Source organism: Perca flavescens, chromosome 6, assembly GCF_004354835.1.
Source record: "Perca flavescens isolate YP-PL-M2 chromosome 6, PFLA_1.0, whole genome shotgun sequence".
Classification (NCBI taxonomy): domain Eukaryota; kingdom Metazoa; phylum Chordata; class Actinopteri; order Perciformes; family Percidae; genus Perca; species Perca flavescens.
Genome location: NC_041336.1, coordinates 16,465,401 through 16,481,040, shown reverse-complemented (window position 1 = coordinate 16,481,040; position 15,640 = coordinate 16,465,401). Strand labels below are relative to the sequence as shown.

Here is a 15,640-nt window from a genome sequence, read left to right as displayed (position 1 = left end):
TGCGTCTATCCAGCAGTACATTGGGCTGTTGTAAATCACCACATAAAGTATTTATAAGGTTAAACTTGGGAACTCTGCTGCCGTTAGCTTTTGAATTAGTGAACTCGGACCAAGGGAGAAGGAAGGGGAGGGAGGGGGTGGGGTGATCAGTGCCTTGTCCCCTCTTCCATAGATGGATCTTATTTGTTCATCAGGATTAAATCAAGAGTGCCACCTTGTGGTCGGCTTGGCTTACTGTCAGGGCAGCACATTGACACTTCCAGATTTGAAAATTCTAGACAGTATTTCTGCTGAAACATGCTATTCTGCTTCCGCGAGATCATTCCCCGACTCTAGATTTTCACTTATTTAGCAGCTTCTTAGTTTGTTAATCCTAGTTGGCACCACTGGTAGTAGCTCATATCTAGTTCATCTGTAATGTTCCACTTCCATGCCCCATCTCTCCGTGACATGAAGAGATTCGTAGTGTGGCTTTCTTTGGTGTATCACTATGTTCAGCCCACAGTGGGGTGGTGGTCAGTGGTACAGTGAGTGTTGTGACTGAGTTTTTCCTTCTGCTCGGGTTAGAGTGGCGCTGTGGCTGAGGATGTCTCACATCTTCTCTTGTTGGTGCCAAACTCCCTCAACGGACCACCTTACTCCCACTGATGTTCTCACTAACAACAACCCCACAGCCACACATAGACACAGATATGACCATGGAGAGATTGTCATGACTCATGGTAGACAAAACAGTCTATGAGAACTTGTGAGAACATCTTAGAGTTGAGAGAAAACTCTGCTCAGTTGAGTTTTGGATTGGTTTTGAAGGTATGCCGGGTCACATATATCGTGCAAATGTATCATACGCTCTTCGGTCAGAATGTCAAGCCTGCTGTTTTTCTCTTGCATGTGTGAGTGAGCGTGTGTGTGTGAGTGGCTGTTTCCAGCCGCGCCATCACTTTCCGTCAGCACCCGTCATCCCCCTCTTTTTCTCCTCGTCTATCTCTTCGATCTTCTCGCTCACTCACTCTCCCACTCTCTAACCTCTTGCATGTCCCCCTTCCTTTTCTTTTTTCTTTAATCTTGTATTTTTCTCTACTGTGTGCCGAGTTCCTACTCTTTTGAGGCTTACTTCCTGTTGTATGTTGCAGGATGTGGGGAGGAGGTGGGGCTTAGGGGGTGTGGACTAGAGAGAGAGTAATTCTCTCAACCATATGATTTAATACACTCCTCCTTTTTGGTTTGAAAGAGGGGGAGAGTGAGAGTTTTTCTTTACGTAGAGCACACTCTCTCACACACAGACACAGATATGACCAAGACAGCAGCAATAGCGGCAAAGGACTTCTTCAGTATGTGGTTGCCAGGTGAGTGACTGTCTGTGCAGCTCTCTCTCTGCTGGCCTTCATTTACCACGACCAATTAAGCTGTGTGTGTGTGTGTGTGTGTGTGTGTGTGTGTGTGAGAGAGAGAGAGAGAGAGAGAGAGAAAGAAAGAGAACTGTGTCTACGCTGTTGATTAATGCCATTGGGTCTAACAAGCTCAGCTAATTAGAGAACATCAAAGAGCGAGAGGTGGTATGAAGAGAAAGATGTGGCTGGATGGATGGATGGATTGATGGGTGGACGCCTGTCGCAGGAAGAGGGAAAGGTCAGACACCTCGCCATCCCATAGCATGCCTTTGTGTGTGTGTGTGTGTATGTGAGAGAGAGTATATATAGTTGTGCTTATACTGAATACTGAATGCTAAAAAAGCTTGAAGAAAATACAGTAAAAAGTAAAATGTCTGGTAAGGAAAAAACAGTGTTGCTGCCAGTAATTTTCTATATTGGTATTATTTATCATTTGTCATCGTAAAACACCTTTTCTTTTCATTGTTTAGCAGTGCGGTTATGTTGCATTTCTGTTCAGTTTATAGATACAGTAATTAGCTGATAAGGTTTCTTTCCGTGCAACTTTGATACCGGTGTTAACTTTCTGTGTGTGTGTGTGTGTGTGTGTGTGTGTGTGTGTGTGTGTGTGTGTGTGTGTGTTGGAGTTGTGGGGGGCAGCACTGATGATTATTTTGCCCTTTTGATATTTAGATTGATGTCAATTAATTCAAAACACATTTTTAAAACCTTAGACACAAAACTACTTGTTTAAAGAAATCCAGATAATCAAAATGGGAAATGCTGTCATCCTCAGTATTTAAAAATTGATGAAAACAAAGCAGAAGAATGAGACTCTTCTTGCCCCTCGGCCTTGTTTTGGTGGTCAGCTGAGGCTGAGAGAAGTGCCAGACACAGTCTTAGTTGATCGCCAGCGAGACTTACAGAAAAGCACAGCAGGCATTTAGCTGACTCACCAATTACCAGAAATCCATTTTAAAATGTCAATTAGTTCATATTTCTCAGTCTTTGATGTGCTGATAAGATTTCTTTATGGAGTGATTCATGGGTTAATTAACCTGATGTGATCACTGCTGTGACCTCCGGTAAATTACTCTGACCAGGGTGATACCTCCTGACCACCAAACTGCAACAAACAAGAATACATGACATTAGATCACAATGCAAATAAAACAAAGGTCCATATTAGAGAAATAGTTAAGGGTAATGCAAAGAATACTAAATGACAGAAAAAATGTAATTATTCATTTTGCATAGTTAAAAATGATTAGGCATTTTGTACATTTATTAAGGTTGATTTAAAAAGTTCTGCAGTTTGGCTAATTAATGCAAAAATTATAAGTGACTAAATTAGGAATTTCCCCAATTTTAATTAATGGTACCATCATTAAAGTCTTATCCCCTCCTGCATTTACAACCTCACGCATCTGCTCAAAGTGCATCAATGCAATAAGTGAAAAAAAATATTTCTTTTAACTGAAACATTTACATAATTTTGCAAACCGTCAGGGAGGTTCTCATTGACAAATGTCTTCCAAAGTGATATATATATATATATATATATATATATATATATATATATATATATCACTTTGGAAGACATTTGTATATATGTGTGTGTGTGTGTGTGTGTGTGTGTGTGTCTGTCTATATTCCAGCTGCATTTATTTTTATTCATAAGGAATTTAATTTGTTCATATTTAGCATTTTAAGTCATTAGTCATTTTTGTGTAGTTGACAGTAACTTAACACTGATAAAACAACCATCAGTGTCAGCAGCACAGACTATAATGATGCTGCTGTGCCACTTTAAGGTTTCCTTTAGCGTCTTACTTTATTGTTAGATTTTCCACGTCAGTTCCTTGCTTTATTCTTAAATTCTGTCTTCATTCACTCATTTATACTTCCATTTTTTTTTTCGTTCAGCTCCTTATTTCATTCTCAAATTTTTGACATCAACTTGTCTTTATCTTCATCCAGATGTGCGAAAGCAGTTGAGCTGGATAGCCGAGTATTTGACGCTCAGTTTCTAAATTAAAAATATTTATTTGCAATTAGCGCTTCTTGGTTTTTGAAATCCGTATTTAGTAGGTATGATGACTCCAGTTCCCAGACACCCCCCTTGGGGCTGGGGTGGTGTCCTGAATCAGGAAGTGGGTGGGGGTAGTATGTGTGTGTGTGGGGGGGTTCAGGGTAGTTGCAGTAGAGTTTCATCTTAGCCAAAATACCCAGAGGAGAATAACAGAAACAGTCCAGTCTGAGCACAGACACTGTTGTTCCTTGTTCATTTTCTATTGCATCATTTATTCATGACACAGGATTATACAGCGTTAAATTTGTTCTGTTTAAGATACAGTGAGTATAGTGCAGCTCTCTGGTCTCGCTGGGTAGAAGTTAGTTAAACCCTGAGCTTTGCTGTAAGATTAGTACATCTTAATGAGGGACGAAATAGACATAGTAATTTAACCTTGTACTTTGAGAGAAATGCTTCTACTGTATATTAACTTTTTACCACAAATGCAAAGAAGAACATGGATCCACTGATAAGAAATGCTGCTTCTTATTTCCCACACTTAATTAAACAAATTCACTAAAATTGTAAAAACCATAACATGTAACTCTGCTCTGTGTTGAGTAAAATTTGTTGTGTTTGTGTGTGTGCAGCAATGTGTTGAAAAAAAGAGGGGAGGTTTTAAAAAGATAGAGTGAAAGAGAGGTAGAGATCAGGCTAATATTAATAGCGTCGCTGACAGTAAGTGTTGGGTTTAGCACTCAGCGTTCAACCCGGTACAAGGGGAAGTCGGGAGGGGAAGTGAGAAAAAGACACAGCATCTTGATATACTGTCCCACTACTGTATTACTGACCACATTATCCACCATGCGACTGTCTGTAGGCCATTTTGAACCATGAATCAATATACACCTTCACCGGGTGTCCTGCGAGTAGGCAGTACAGTACCAGCGGCAGTACTTTGGGAACTTCACATTACAGCTGTTTTATGAGCTGGACAATCATTTTATATGGTGGATTTAGCTTTGGTATTGTACACTGCAGAAATTGAGCAACATTGGTCAGTTTTTTGGTTTCACTAATGCCATGGTGGCATGCCAAAACAGGAGTCATATGTAATGATGGGATAACCACAAATCAACACAATCTACTTATAGATTAACCAGATGTTTGCCTCCACATGGTGGGTGACCAAATTAGCTTTTTGCAGAAGTCTGTTAAGTTTGAGGGAAATCCTGTGGTCAGTGTGTGTGTGTGTGTGTGTGTGTGTGTTCTGACCCAGTGTTATAAGTGGCAGAGTGAAGCTTTTCTAGCTGATTGCCACTTCCCAAAGTCCACTGTTCTCACATTTGTTTCACTGAAACAAACGTGTTTGTGCTGCTAAATGGGCTTTTGATCAGGGAGCGGCTCATTTTAAGTTATGTTCTTTATAATGATTGCACTGGACTGATGGTTTGGTCATTTGATAATGGCATTGGGTCAGTTGCGGTCAGTGGAGCAGTCATCTTCTCCATGTGTTACTACTGCCCCCTGATGGGGAAAACCAGGCTTGACCGCTTGCTGGCATTGCAGAAAGTCTTATGAGAGTATTTTCTGTATTTAGTGTTTCATATTGATTAAACCACAGCAATAAGCTGATGGGGGAATTAAAATGTAGCATATAGTGTCTTTCATGTGCAACGTGAGAAACAACAGGATGAGGAGAGGAATGATAAAGGGAGAGGAAGGGGTGAAAGGGGAGAGACAAAAAATGAGGAGGGAGACTGAGAGTTTATTATGCAGGTGGCAGTTATAATTAGTTGGTCGTTGGGCAGATTTGCATGTTTTCACAAAAGGGAAGTAGCTCTTCATCTGTGTGTGTGTGTTTGTGTGTGTGTGTGTGTGTGTGTGTGTGTGTGATTGTGTGTGATTGTGTGTGTTTGTCAAGGGGAGAGAGAACAAGAGCAAGAGAAAAAAAAGGTTTCAAATGGACAAAACAAAACAATCGTCTTTCAGTTTGTGGTTTCAGACAAATAAAAAGTTTTGTAGTGAGATGATACCATTGGGTGATTAATAAAACAAACACTAGTACACACACAGAAGTGTACAGACATGTAAACCACACACACACACACACACACATATTCATGCATGCACGCACTTATTCTTTCAAAACTGTCATCCCCATCTCTCCTACACTCTCTGCTGCCAAAATACTCCACTCCTTTTGTAATAGATCAAATTAAAGACTTGAGAATTTCTTGCCTCCCTCACTTCACTGTTGTTGCCATAGGGACTGTCCCAATACAGTATCAACCAGGAAGTGATGTGGTCTTGTAATGAATGACACACAACACGAGACATTTTTAGTGTTAAGTTTCTCCCACGTAAACACCTTGAGTTAAATTTAGAACACCTTGGGTCAACCTACTCTTTTGTTAAACCACTAATTGGAAATAATGAATGAATGTGGGCTGGATTCAACTTGTGAATGATTCAGCCACAATGTTTGTTGTACAGTGTGTAGGACTGTACAGGACTGTGACCTGAAAACACTCTTAACCTCTCTAAAAAAAACAATGCCCTGGCCATCCTCTTTCCCCTTTCGTCATCGAGATTCAGATCAACTGCTTCGTAAATGTGTTCTGCTTCTGTCTGCATTTTTTTTCCCCTTCTCTGACACAGATTTAAGAATCAACCTTGCTGACTTATTTATCTGTGTCTTCCTGTTACAGATATCAGGATGTCAAAGCCAGTAGAGGTCGAGAAAGTAGGGGCTGAGTCACCGATGGAGGGCACAGGTAAGATGTGCTGCTGTTAGTGGCAGCAAATATACAAAGTACATTAATATAAATAATATATAAAAAGTAGTTCATGCATCATACCGTATATTGCAGTTTGTCTGTTTGTGCGTTTGTGCTCTAACACGTGATTAATTTCTCACTTTTTCCTTTCCCTCCCACGCAGATTCAGAGCGGAATGGACCTGAATCAAATCACCAGGTACATCTGACTTCTGTGATTCTAACGGTTTATCTCCCACCTCTTTCGTCTACATAATTAATGCAAAAAATAAGATAGTTGTAGGCTACAGCTCGTTATTTCCATTATTGATTATCTTGATTATTTTATTGATTATTTTGTATTCTTTTTTTTAAACCTTTAGCCTTTATGCCTTTAAGCCTTTAACCTTATGATGTCAGAAATGGTGAAAAATGACAATCACAGTTCCTCAGAAGCGAGGAAGACATCTTGAATAGCGAGTTTTGTCTGATTACAGTAACAATTTAAAAATCCAAACATATTCAATTGCCAATAAAATATAAGAGAGAATAGCAGCAAATCTTCACATTCTTTATAAATCACTAACACAATTGTTAAAAAAAGATCAAAATTGTTTAAAAGAAAATTCTGTTGATCAATACAATCTTTGTAATAGTAAAAAATATAGATTAAATTAAATATAATGCATTCAAAGTCATTTTTGAAAGTAATTTCTAATATGAAGTCTGTTCCATCTCCTCTAGGCTCAGTCAATGAAAGTCAATCCCTTTCCCCTTTCACCAACCCTGAGCAGCAGCAAGGTGAGTGTGTAGTCCTCACGTCTACCTGTCTGACCTTTACCCCTCAATGTTGTGTGTGTGTGTGTGTGTGTGCGTGTGTGTGTGTTACTGAACTGCCTGTGCATGTCTTTACGTATGTCTGGTCTTATGTTTGTGCGTCTTTTGTGTTTTAACCTCCCACAATAGGTTTATTGACAGTGTAGCTGCCTCAGCTCTGCGCATTCAATTGTTCTTTTGTTGCGTTCAACGTTAAGGTTCATAATGTGTCTCTCCACCCAGTCCTGAATGTAAACAAATTCACTGAAAGTATGATGACTATGATGACTCTCCCTTCACAAAGCCTATGAGAATTGTAATAAATCTATAATGCTACAGCTTTCACCAAGAGGTGAAATTGTCCTAATTTGCATACCACAGGAGATATGCAAATCAGCACGCTGGAAGTGCCCCCTCCCCTGCCAGTTTAAACATGCCTTATCCTGGGAGTAGAGATCATCCCTTTGTGCAAGGAAAGGAGAGACTAGTGGACTCTCATTGCCTGAAACAGTGACACAGTTCTCATCAGCTTACTGATTATCAGCAGCATTAATCTGAAAATACCCATAGAATTTTAATAATCAACACTGCCTATCATGATCTTGAAAAGCCAGGTAAGCTTATGTAGTTGAAATAATATGTTTGTAATTGGTCTTTTTGACCAATTCTAAGTTCGGGGAAGAGTGGTTCTCTGTGTTTTTTAATATTTGCTAATTTTAATCTTTTTAGTGCAAGCATGCTTTCAACAGTTATTCTCTACAATTTGTTGGAAAGGAGAAGTGTAAATACCGTTTTCAGCAATGAGATAAGGAGAATGTTCTGGAGGCATAAAGCTCATTTTAGTATTTATGTTTTGGATACATGCATGTTTTTTTAAATTAATGAGCTTCTGCATTTGCCGTTCTCTTTCCTGTCTTGCACACAGCATAAGATGGAGGATTGTGGTGAGATGTCCCCGGCCCTTCCTCTCTCTCACGGCCCGACCCCCTCACAGACGGCCCTGCAACATACACAGCTCATGCTGACCGGCTCCCAACTAGCAGGGGTAAGCCTAACTTATAATATAAGGACACAGACACACACTTTGCTTTGCTTTGCTTGCTTCTCTTGTGCTGCTTTTTGAACACTTTGTTTCCTTCTTTGTCTCCTTTTGCCTATTTCCTTCTTTTCTACTTTATCTTAATTCTCTCCTCTCCTCTCCTCTCCTCTCCTCTTTCTCTTCGCCAGTTAACAGCTCTGTTGCCAGCGCAGCAGCAGCTGTTACTGCAGCAGGCTCAGGCGCAGCTCCTGGCTGCAGCCGTGCAGCAGTCCAGTGCAGCACATGCCGCTCATGCTGCCCACGCAGCTGCCCAAGCAAATCAGCAAGCTCAGGCAGTCGCAGCAGCAAATCAGCAAGCCCAGCAGCAGCAGCAGGCGGGACAAACGGGGAAGCAGGCCCAATCACAGTCCCAGGGACAGAGCACACAGGAACAGATAGCCCAAAGTGTCTCTGTCCCACCTCCTCCACCCCAGCTCACCCTCTCCCAGCCAATCCAGCTCACCGCCCAGGTACTGACTGCCAATCAAAGCCACTTCCTGCTGAGCGGCTTGATTGAGGAACCAGTATCAAGCCATGGAACAGTTATTCTTGCATGTCTGTCATATCTTTAATGTTTCAAAGTTTCCACATTTTCTCGTACGTAAGTTTTTCCTCCTCCTTCGATGTTTTCTGTACATCCAAATCTGCTCCTGTCCTCAGGTGGAGATAATATACTAACACATGTTTGTGTGACTGAGCCATCTATCTATCTCTTATAAAGTCATACATTCTTTTTCTCTCTCTAATCTGTCCATTTTCTCTTGATTGAACAGGACATCCAGCAGTTGCTGCAGCTTCAGCAGTTGGTGTTAGTGCCCGGCCACCCGCTCCCATCCCCTGCCCAGTTCCTCCTCCCACAGGCACAGCAGGGCCAGCAAGGTGGGCAGGCTTCTTACTGGGATAGTGTTTTGTGGTTTTGGCAGGAATAAGTTGTTAACATGAAATTGTTTTTTTTTGTGGTCATAATTATAGTTGGAAATTTGCTTCTTTTTTCTCAGGACTCCTATCGACACCAAATCTCATTTCGCTACCTCAGCAAAACCAAGGGAGCCTGCTGTCTGCTTCAACTAGAATGGGACTCCAAGCACAGGTATGAGGAAACTTTCAAGCTTAGATCTGTGGAAAAGAAAAACACAGCCTCTGCACTAGCGATAAACAAACACCTCTGTCTCTCTCCTCCCTCTCGTTCTCACTTTCATTCCTCTGACGTTGAACCCGCCACAGCGAGATAAGAGTATGGATGTGAGCGGTGTGACCACGGTGCCCTCGGTGACCTCTCACCCTGAGGAGCCCAGTGACCTGGAGGAGCTGGAACAGTTTGCCCGTACTTTCAAACAGAGACGCATCAAACTGGGCTTCACACAGGTATAGGGAGAGACACCGTGTATGTGTGCATGTGCTGGTTACATTAGCAGTTTGTTAGTCTTTGATGTATTTTGACTGTACTTCTTTTATCCCTTCACAAGGGAGATGTTGGTTTGGCCATGGGGAAGCTGTATGGCAACGACTTCAGTCAGACCACAATATCCCGCTTTGAAGCCCTCAACCTAAGCTTTAAGAACATGTGCAAGCTGAAGCCACTGCTGGAGAAGTGGCTCAATGATGCAGGTGAGCTTTCATCGAACAGTCCTTTACATTTATGTTTAAAGTATGCGACAGTTATAATTAGTCTGACATACAGTCTATTTTTATGCTTCCTTTCCTTCATCAGAGACCATGTCCACAGACTGTACCATGCCCAGCCCCAGCTCCCTGTCCTCTCCCTCTATGGGCTTTGACGGGATTCCTGGTCGCCGCAGAAAGAAGAGAACCAGCATCGAGACGAATGTACGCGTGGCCCTGGAACGCGCATTCATGACGGTAAAATAAATTTAAAAAAATTGTTATTCATTAGACATTTTTAAAAAAGCTGATTGCGTAACAAAACAAAGGGGTTTTATGAAATTGTAAAGCATCATCTAAATACTGGACAGAAATTTGTTAAATCCTTATTTTTCCGCAGAGCTTTTAAATTTTTTTAGAATTTTCAAATTCTGCTCTTTGTGTTAAATGTTTTTAACTTTCTGCCTCATGTGGGTGAAATATAGCATATGCTATATTTAAATAAAATATATAATATATAATATATAAATATGCTGAAATGATCTGAATTCCTGTCTCTCTCCCTTCCTTCAGAACCAGAAGCCTACCTCAGAAGAGATCCTGCTGATTGCAGAGCAGCTCAACATGGAGAAGGAGGTGATCCGGGTCTGGTTCTGCAACCGCCGGCAGAAAGAGAAACGCATCAATCCCTCCAGTGCCACCCCTCCCCTGCCCAGCCAGCCCCCCACTGCCCCACCAACGCACAAACCGCCCTGCTACAGCCCTCACATGGTAAATATCCAACCTGGACATCACTCTTGCACTTGTTAGTTAGTTGTGTATTTTAATGAATAGTAATAATTCAATGATGAGGAAACTAAGCATGTCCCTGTTTTTCAGCTGTATGTAGTTTCAGTTTCAGTCTTTCTTTCTCTCTGCCAGATGTCTAGCCAGCTGTCCCAGGCCGTGACCAGTCTCAGCACAACAGTGACTACCATGTCGCCCGTCTGCTCCCTGACTTCCAGCCTCACCTCCACCCACCCCTCTCTCAGCTCTGCACCCTCCCCGGTGACTCCTCCTCCTCCCCGCAGCACGGCCAGCCCAGCCACTCCCAGCCACAGCACACTCAACCTCAACACAGGGTAAGGGATGAGAGACGTTTACAATACACCGCCTGGGATTTCCCCATCACTTAGTTGACGGCAATTATTGTTAGGGAAAATTTGGGTTTTTAAAGGGTCAGTTCACCCAAATTATGTAAGAAAAAAACATTTTTCCCACTTACCTTTAGGGATATCTGGCCAATCAGATAGTTTTCATTTTATTTGGCCAGGTTTTAAGATATCTGTCTCTAAATGGGGCCAGTATGCTTCAACAGAAGGGCAACCTCCCACACACCTTTCTGTTTCACTGCTGGGAGCACCACAGACCAAGTTCCATGCATCTGCATTATATTGTTACAGCAGCAAAAATCTCAAAATGATGGCTAAGGATATTGCAAAACTTCTGGAAAATTAAACAAAGGCTACTGCCTGGTTATAAACCACTAAAGGGGAGAAAGTCGTTTTCTGTTATTTGTGGGAATTGAAGTATAGTAGGTTTATGTTTGGTTTTCTTTCGAAGTAAATGTGTTCTGTTGTGGCCACTACAACTGAATACATTTAGGCAAAATATTGAAGTGCCATATACAACCACACATTTCCATAAAAATGTTCACCACAAATACTGTCCTGCTCTATGCTCGGTTCACCTGCAGTTTGTAGTTAAATGGTTGATACTGTACAGACACACAGTGATTGTTTGTGCGTGCACAGACACACACACTGATATCCCAACATGCCATTGGGCACCACTGCTTCCCCTGTGCTGCAGTGTACTAACCCTGTGTGCGTTTGTGTGTGTGTGGTTCTTGTGTTCACAGCTTATGGCGTATGGGTAAAAAGAACGGTGACGTGTCTAACTACATCACCGATTTTGCTGCAAACTTGAGGTGAATGCGACTGAGACACACACATGCAGATGATCCAGCACAGTGCACTTTTGTTTGGTGCAGAATACTGAGTTCTTGTAACAAATCGCTTCTAACTGCATTAATAAATGCATAGCTAATGAGAGTTTTGGTGTTTTATAAAATGTTGTTCTATTTCTTTCTGCATTTCTAACCTCTTGTTTACATCTGTACAGCCAACTGTCAGCTAACTACTGCTCTTTACATGTGCAGGGCTATATTTACCCTCCGCTTGTCCTTGCTGCTAAACCTGCTTTTTTTTCTTACCTTTTCTCCTCTGCCTGTCTGTGTTTGTATATATGCTTGCGTGTGTGTGTGTGTGTGTGTGTGTGTGTGTGTGTGTGTGTGTGTGTGTGTGTGTGTGTGGGTGATACAACAGGAACACTGTGATGGGAGTTAACACAGGGATGAACCAAGCCCTCCTCGGTAACAATCCCCTGGCCACTATCCAAGGTGTGTGTGAGAGAGAGAGAGAGAGAAAGAAAGAGAGATGCTGAAATGGGTTTATTGGGAGAAAAAAAAAAGAGAAAGCTTAGCATAAACAGAATATAATGCAGAGGTCAAGGTGGAGGTGGTGAACTTTATTATTTCATTTCTGGGAAAATCTTAGGGTCACGGAATACATAAAAATACACAGACAAGATTTTATGTTCTGGCAATACATTCTCCTCTCAAACACTTGCACAAACATTACACTTATACACTCCTATACACACATAAATGCTCAAACTCAGACACATACTGTGCACGACACATCCCCTCTTACACACCTTCCTACACTTGAGAACACTACAAGAATAGCACAAGAAAAAACAATCCTGCAAAACTGACCACCAAACAATCCCGACTACCGTCAGCCGTGCTAATTTTTAATCATACTTGGTGGTAAGAGAATGAAAAAGGGGAGGGAGATCTATTAAAATGTAGAAGTGTGATGATGACTAATACAGTTATGCATGGTAGGTGAATCAAATCGCACTGGTAGAATACAGACTGGAGACGCGGATGAATAGGCAGCCGAGGGTGTTTGCTCATCCAGAGTACGGAGCAGCTGAGGCAGAGAGAGTTGTAGAGAGGAAGAATGACTCATTTCTCATATGTTGCTATTAACATCCATGACTCCATCCCATCAAGTGTGTGCATATGTGTGACGATCATTACGTTGATGCATGGGCTACGTTTTTGTGTGTGCGTCTGTGCTGTCTCACTCATCTTTAGCCTTTCATCTCTTCATTTCATCATTGTGATCATCATATGTGTTGATAATTAAAGGAGAAATGTACCATACAACATTTTACGCTGATGAAAACACTGTTGTTGAGGATGTTTCTGGCATTTCATTTAACGTTTTCAGTTTAAATCAACCTCAAATATCAGAGTGACCCTCAGAGTCACAGTGAAAGAGCCACATTTTGGATTTACTGTTTCACACCACTTTGATGTTCAACGCTCGTACATCAAGAGATTGATCACTGAGTAGGCAGAAATAACAATTTCTTCACCAAAAGTAGCCTCAACAGACCATGATGCAGTGCAACCACAAGACATTTTGAGTAGTATGGGTGCTTAATGCTTTGTCCCCAATGGAGAAAAAAATAAATCTGTTTTACTGTTGCTATGCAATCACCAACATTATTAGGCTGCGCACACACATGTAGCATTTTTTGAATGATAGATGCGCTGCATGAAGCGCTATTCACATAGAAATCCATTTTATTTCTATGGCAATTGTCGACCTTGTTTCCATAACAACAGACCACTCATGTCAGCTTACCTGTTGCTGTGCTGTATCTGATCCCAAAAGATTATCTTGCTACAGATAATATTCAGTTATTCTCTATTGGCACAGTGTTGAAATTGTGTTTTTTTTTTAAGTTAAAGGTTTCTAAACTCTCACTTAAATGATTCCCCCCAAAAAACAGACAGGTGCACTTTTTCACATGGAAACCAAACTGTGAGCACCTTGTGGCCGCTCCCTATGCTTTCCATTTTAAAGAGGTGGTGACCTACTTCTGCTGAATACAACAAGTTCAGGCACTTAATGTGGCTTGGCTGTGTACTGTAGGAAATTATTAACTTCATTAGTGGTAGATGACAGAGAGTTTATAACCTGAAAAAATAACTTAAAACACAGCAAACAGCGACTCTAAAGGGCTGCATTTTACTAATGAAATTAAGTTGAATCTGAAATACTGTAAAAGTAGAATATTCCTTTCATCTTTTTCTCTTCGCTCCCTCCCTCAGCCCTAGCAGCCAGTGGTGGCCAGCTGCCCCTTTCCAGTCTTGAGGGGGCCAGTAAGGTGATGCTGGGGGCCTGTGGGAGCCAGGGAGGGGGCCTCCCCTCCTCCTTCTTCCTCAACCATCCCGCCCTCCTCCACATGGGCCAGAACCCCGGCGCTGGACTGCTCAGCGCTGCCATAGCCAAAGCCTCCCAGGCCTCCCCCTTCCCCTCGGCCAGCAGCATCAGCCCCACCCTCTGCTCCCCCTCGCCCTGCTCCAGCCCCGCCTCTTCCTGCTCCTCCAGCGAAATGGCACACAGCCCGCCCTCTCTGGGCGGAGCCAAGATTGAGTGACAGCGCCAAGGGCCAATCAGAGAGGAGGAGGAAGGAGGAAACGAGAACATCGCCTTTCACACCAAAGCTATCTCTTTCTCTCTCTTGCGCTCTTCTTCCGTTATTTTATTTTTTTTGCAATGGCTCTCTCTCTCTCTTTCTCTCCCAGTCTTTCGATGCCAAAAATACACAGAATGAAAGAGGAGAGAGGGAGAGAAAGAAGTGAAAGAGAGGGGGAGGGAGGGAGGGAAGGAGGGAGGGAGGGAGGGAGGGGGGAGATTGAAACCAAAAATCTTTATCTATCCAAACAGATGGAGAGGAGGCAACGTGGGACTTTTTTGTCAATAACACGTTCTATCGACATGGCACCTCTCTACTCTTTCTCTCTAAAGGAAAACAAACCAATGACTCCTTAACGAAGAGATGGCAGAGAAGCGTGTCAAAGTGCATAAACCAAAAATGACAAAAGATAACTTTACTATGTGACAAAAGAATGGCGGCAAGGACAAAAAAGAAATGGAGAGGAGAACTGTGCTTACGTTTTCCCTTTTTTTATTATTTTGAAAAGCTGCGGGTCTGAAGGAAGAGGAGTAGGGAGGATAAGTTTAAACCAAAAATTTACCTGAGGAGGAGGTGGAGGAGAAACACACAATGACAAAAAAAAAAAAAAAAAAAACGACAACCATACCAAAATCCCAAATACCAAAAACCAAAAATACGGAGAGAAAAGCTTTATTCAAAGGACGTGTAAATACTGAAGCTATCCAGGACCAGGACTGTACTACTGCTTCTCACACACACACACATCAAGAGCCAATCCATCCTGCCATCGACTCATCTTGTCTGTCAGCTCATGTGTCTCTTTTAGGTTTTCATGCTAGATATATTGAATAATTTTGTAAAAGATTGTTATTGAACCAGTCAAGAGTTCAAGTATGAACGATTGCCACTGTATTCTAATGTGTTAGTCTCTTTACCTACCTCTGGTTCTAAGAGCATAGAAAGCTTTCCTCTCTCCTTTTTATTTCACATTTCCTTGACAGAGGCTTGTTACTAAGTATCTGTTTTGAGAAGTACAGTTGGGATGTCTTTTTCAATTATTTATTAGTGATATTTTACAATCCAACTCCTATTTATTGTCGCAGCTATTTCCTTTTTAATCTTAGCTTTTGGGGTTTGAATCATCATCATCAGTGTCATCGTCATTGTCTTCATCACATGCATTTGTGTTGTCAGTGTGCATTTTTGTTTTAAACGTGACTATTCTGCGGGGAACAGAGAAGACGCAGGTGAAAAGATGCTCACCAAGAGCTGTAGATCCAAAATAGAGTTGGCACGCTGCGAGTTGATTTCGAGGTGTGAATGAATTTATTAAGACCTAAACATCTGACATTATGTGCTCTTAATCAGACCACTCTTCCCTCACTCTTAAAGATAACCCATTATCACTGACTCCATGGCTA

At 41.8% G+C, this 15,640-nt stretch overlaps 1 protein-coding gene across 3 annotated transcripts; it reads left to right on the top strand.

Moving 5' to 3' along the window:
* The first annotated feature begins 1,271 nt into the window (after nt 1-1,271).
* On the top strand, nt 1,272-14,392 carry pou2f2b (POU class 2 homeobox 2b). Of its 3 annotated transcripts, XM_028580955.1 has the most exons (15): nt 1,272-1,346; nt 6,096-6,161; nt 6,328-6,362; nt 6,887-6,943; nt 7,884-8,003; nt 8,810-8,915; nt 9,035-9,126; nt 9,261-9,401; nt 9,503-9,644; nt 9,748-9,896; nt 10,212-10,409; nt 10,560-10,759; nt 11,539-11,607; nt 12,005-12,078; nt 13,870-14,392. In XM_028580955.1, exons 1-15 carry the CDS (start codon nt 1,292-1,294, stop codon nt 14,196-14,198), a joined length of 1,833 nt encoding a protein of 610 aa, XP_028436756.1. In that variant the 5' UTR covers nt 1,272-1,291; the 3' UTR covers nt 14,199-14,392. The 3 variants fall into 3 exon arrangements, with proteins under 3 accessions (XP_028436756.1, XP_028436757.1, XP_028436759.1); XM_028580956.1 differs by lacking the exons at nt 1,272-1,346; nt 6,096-6,161; nt 6,328-6,362; nt 6,887-6,943; nt 7,884-8,003 and adding an exon at nt 8,564-8,633; XM_028580958.1 differs by lacking the exons at nt 1,272-1,346; nt 6,096-6,161; nt 6,328-6,362; nt 6,887-6,943; nt 7,884-8,003 and adding an exon at nt 8,564-8,637.
* Nucleotides 14,393-15,640: the final 1,248 nt, after the last annotated feature.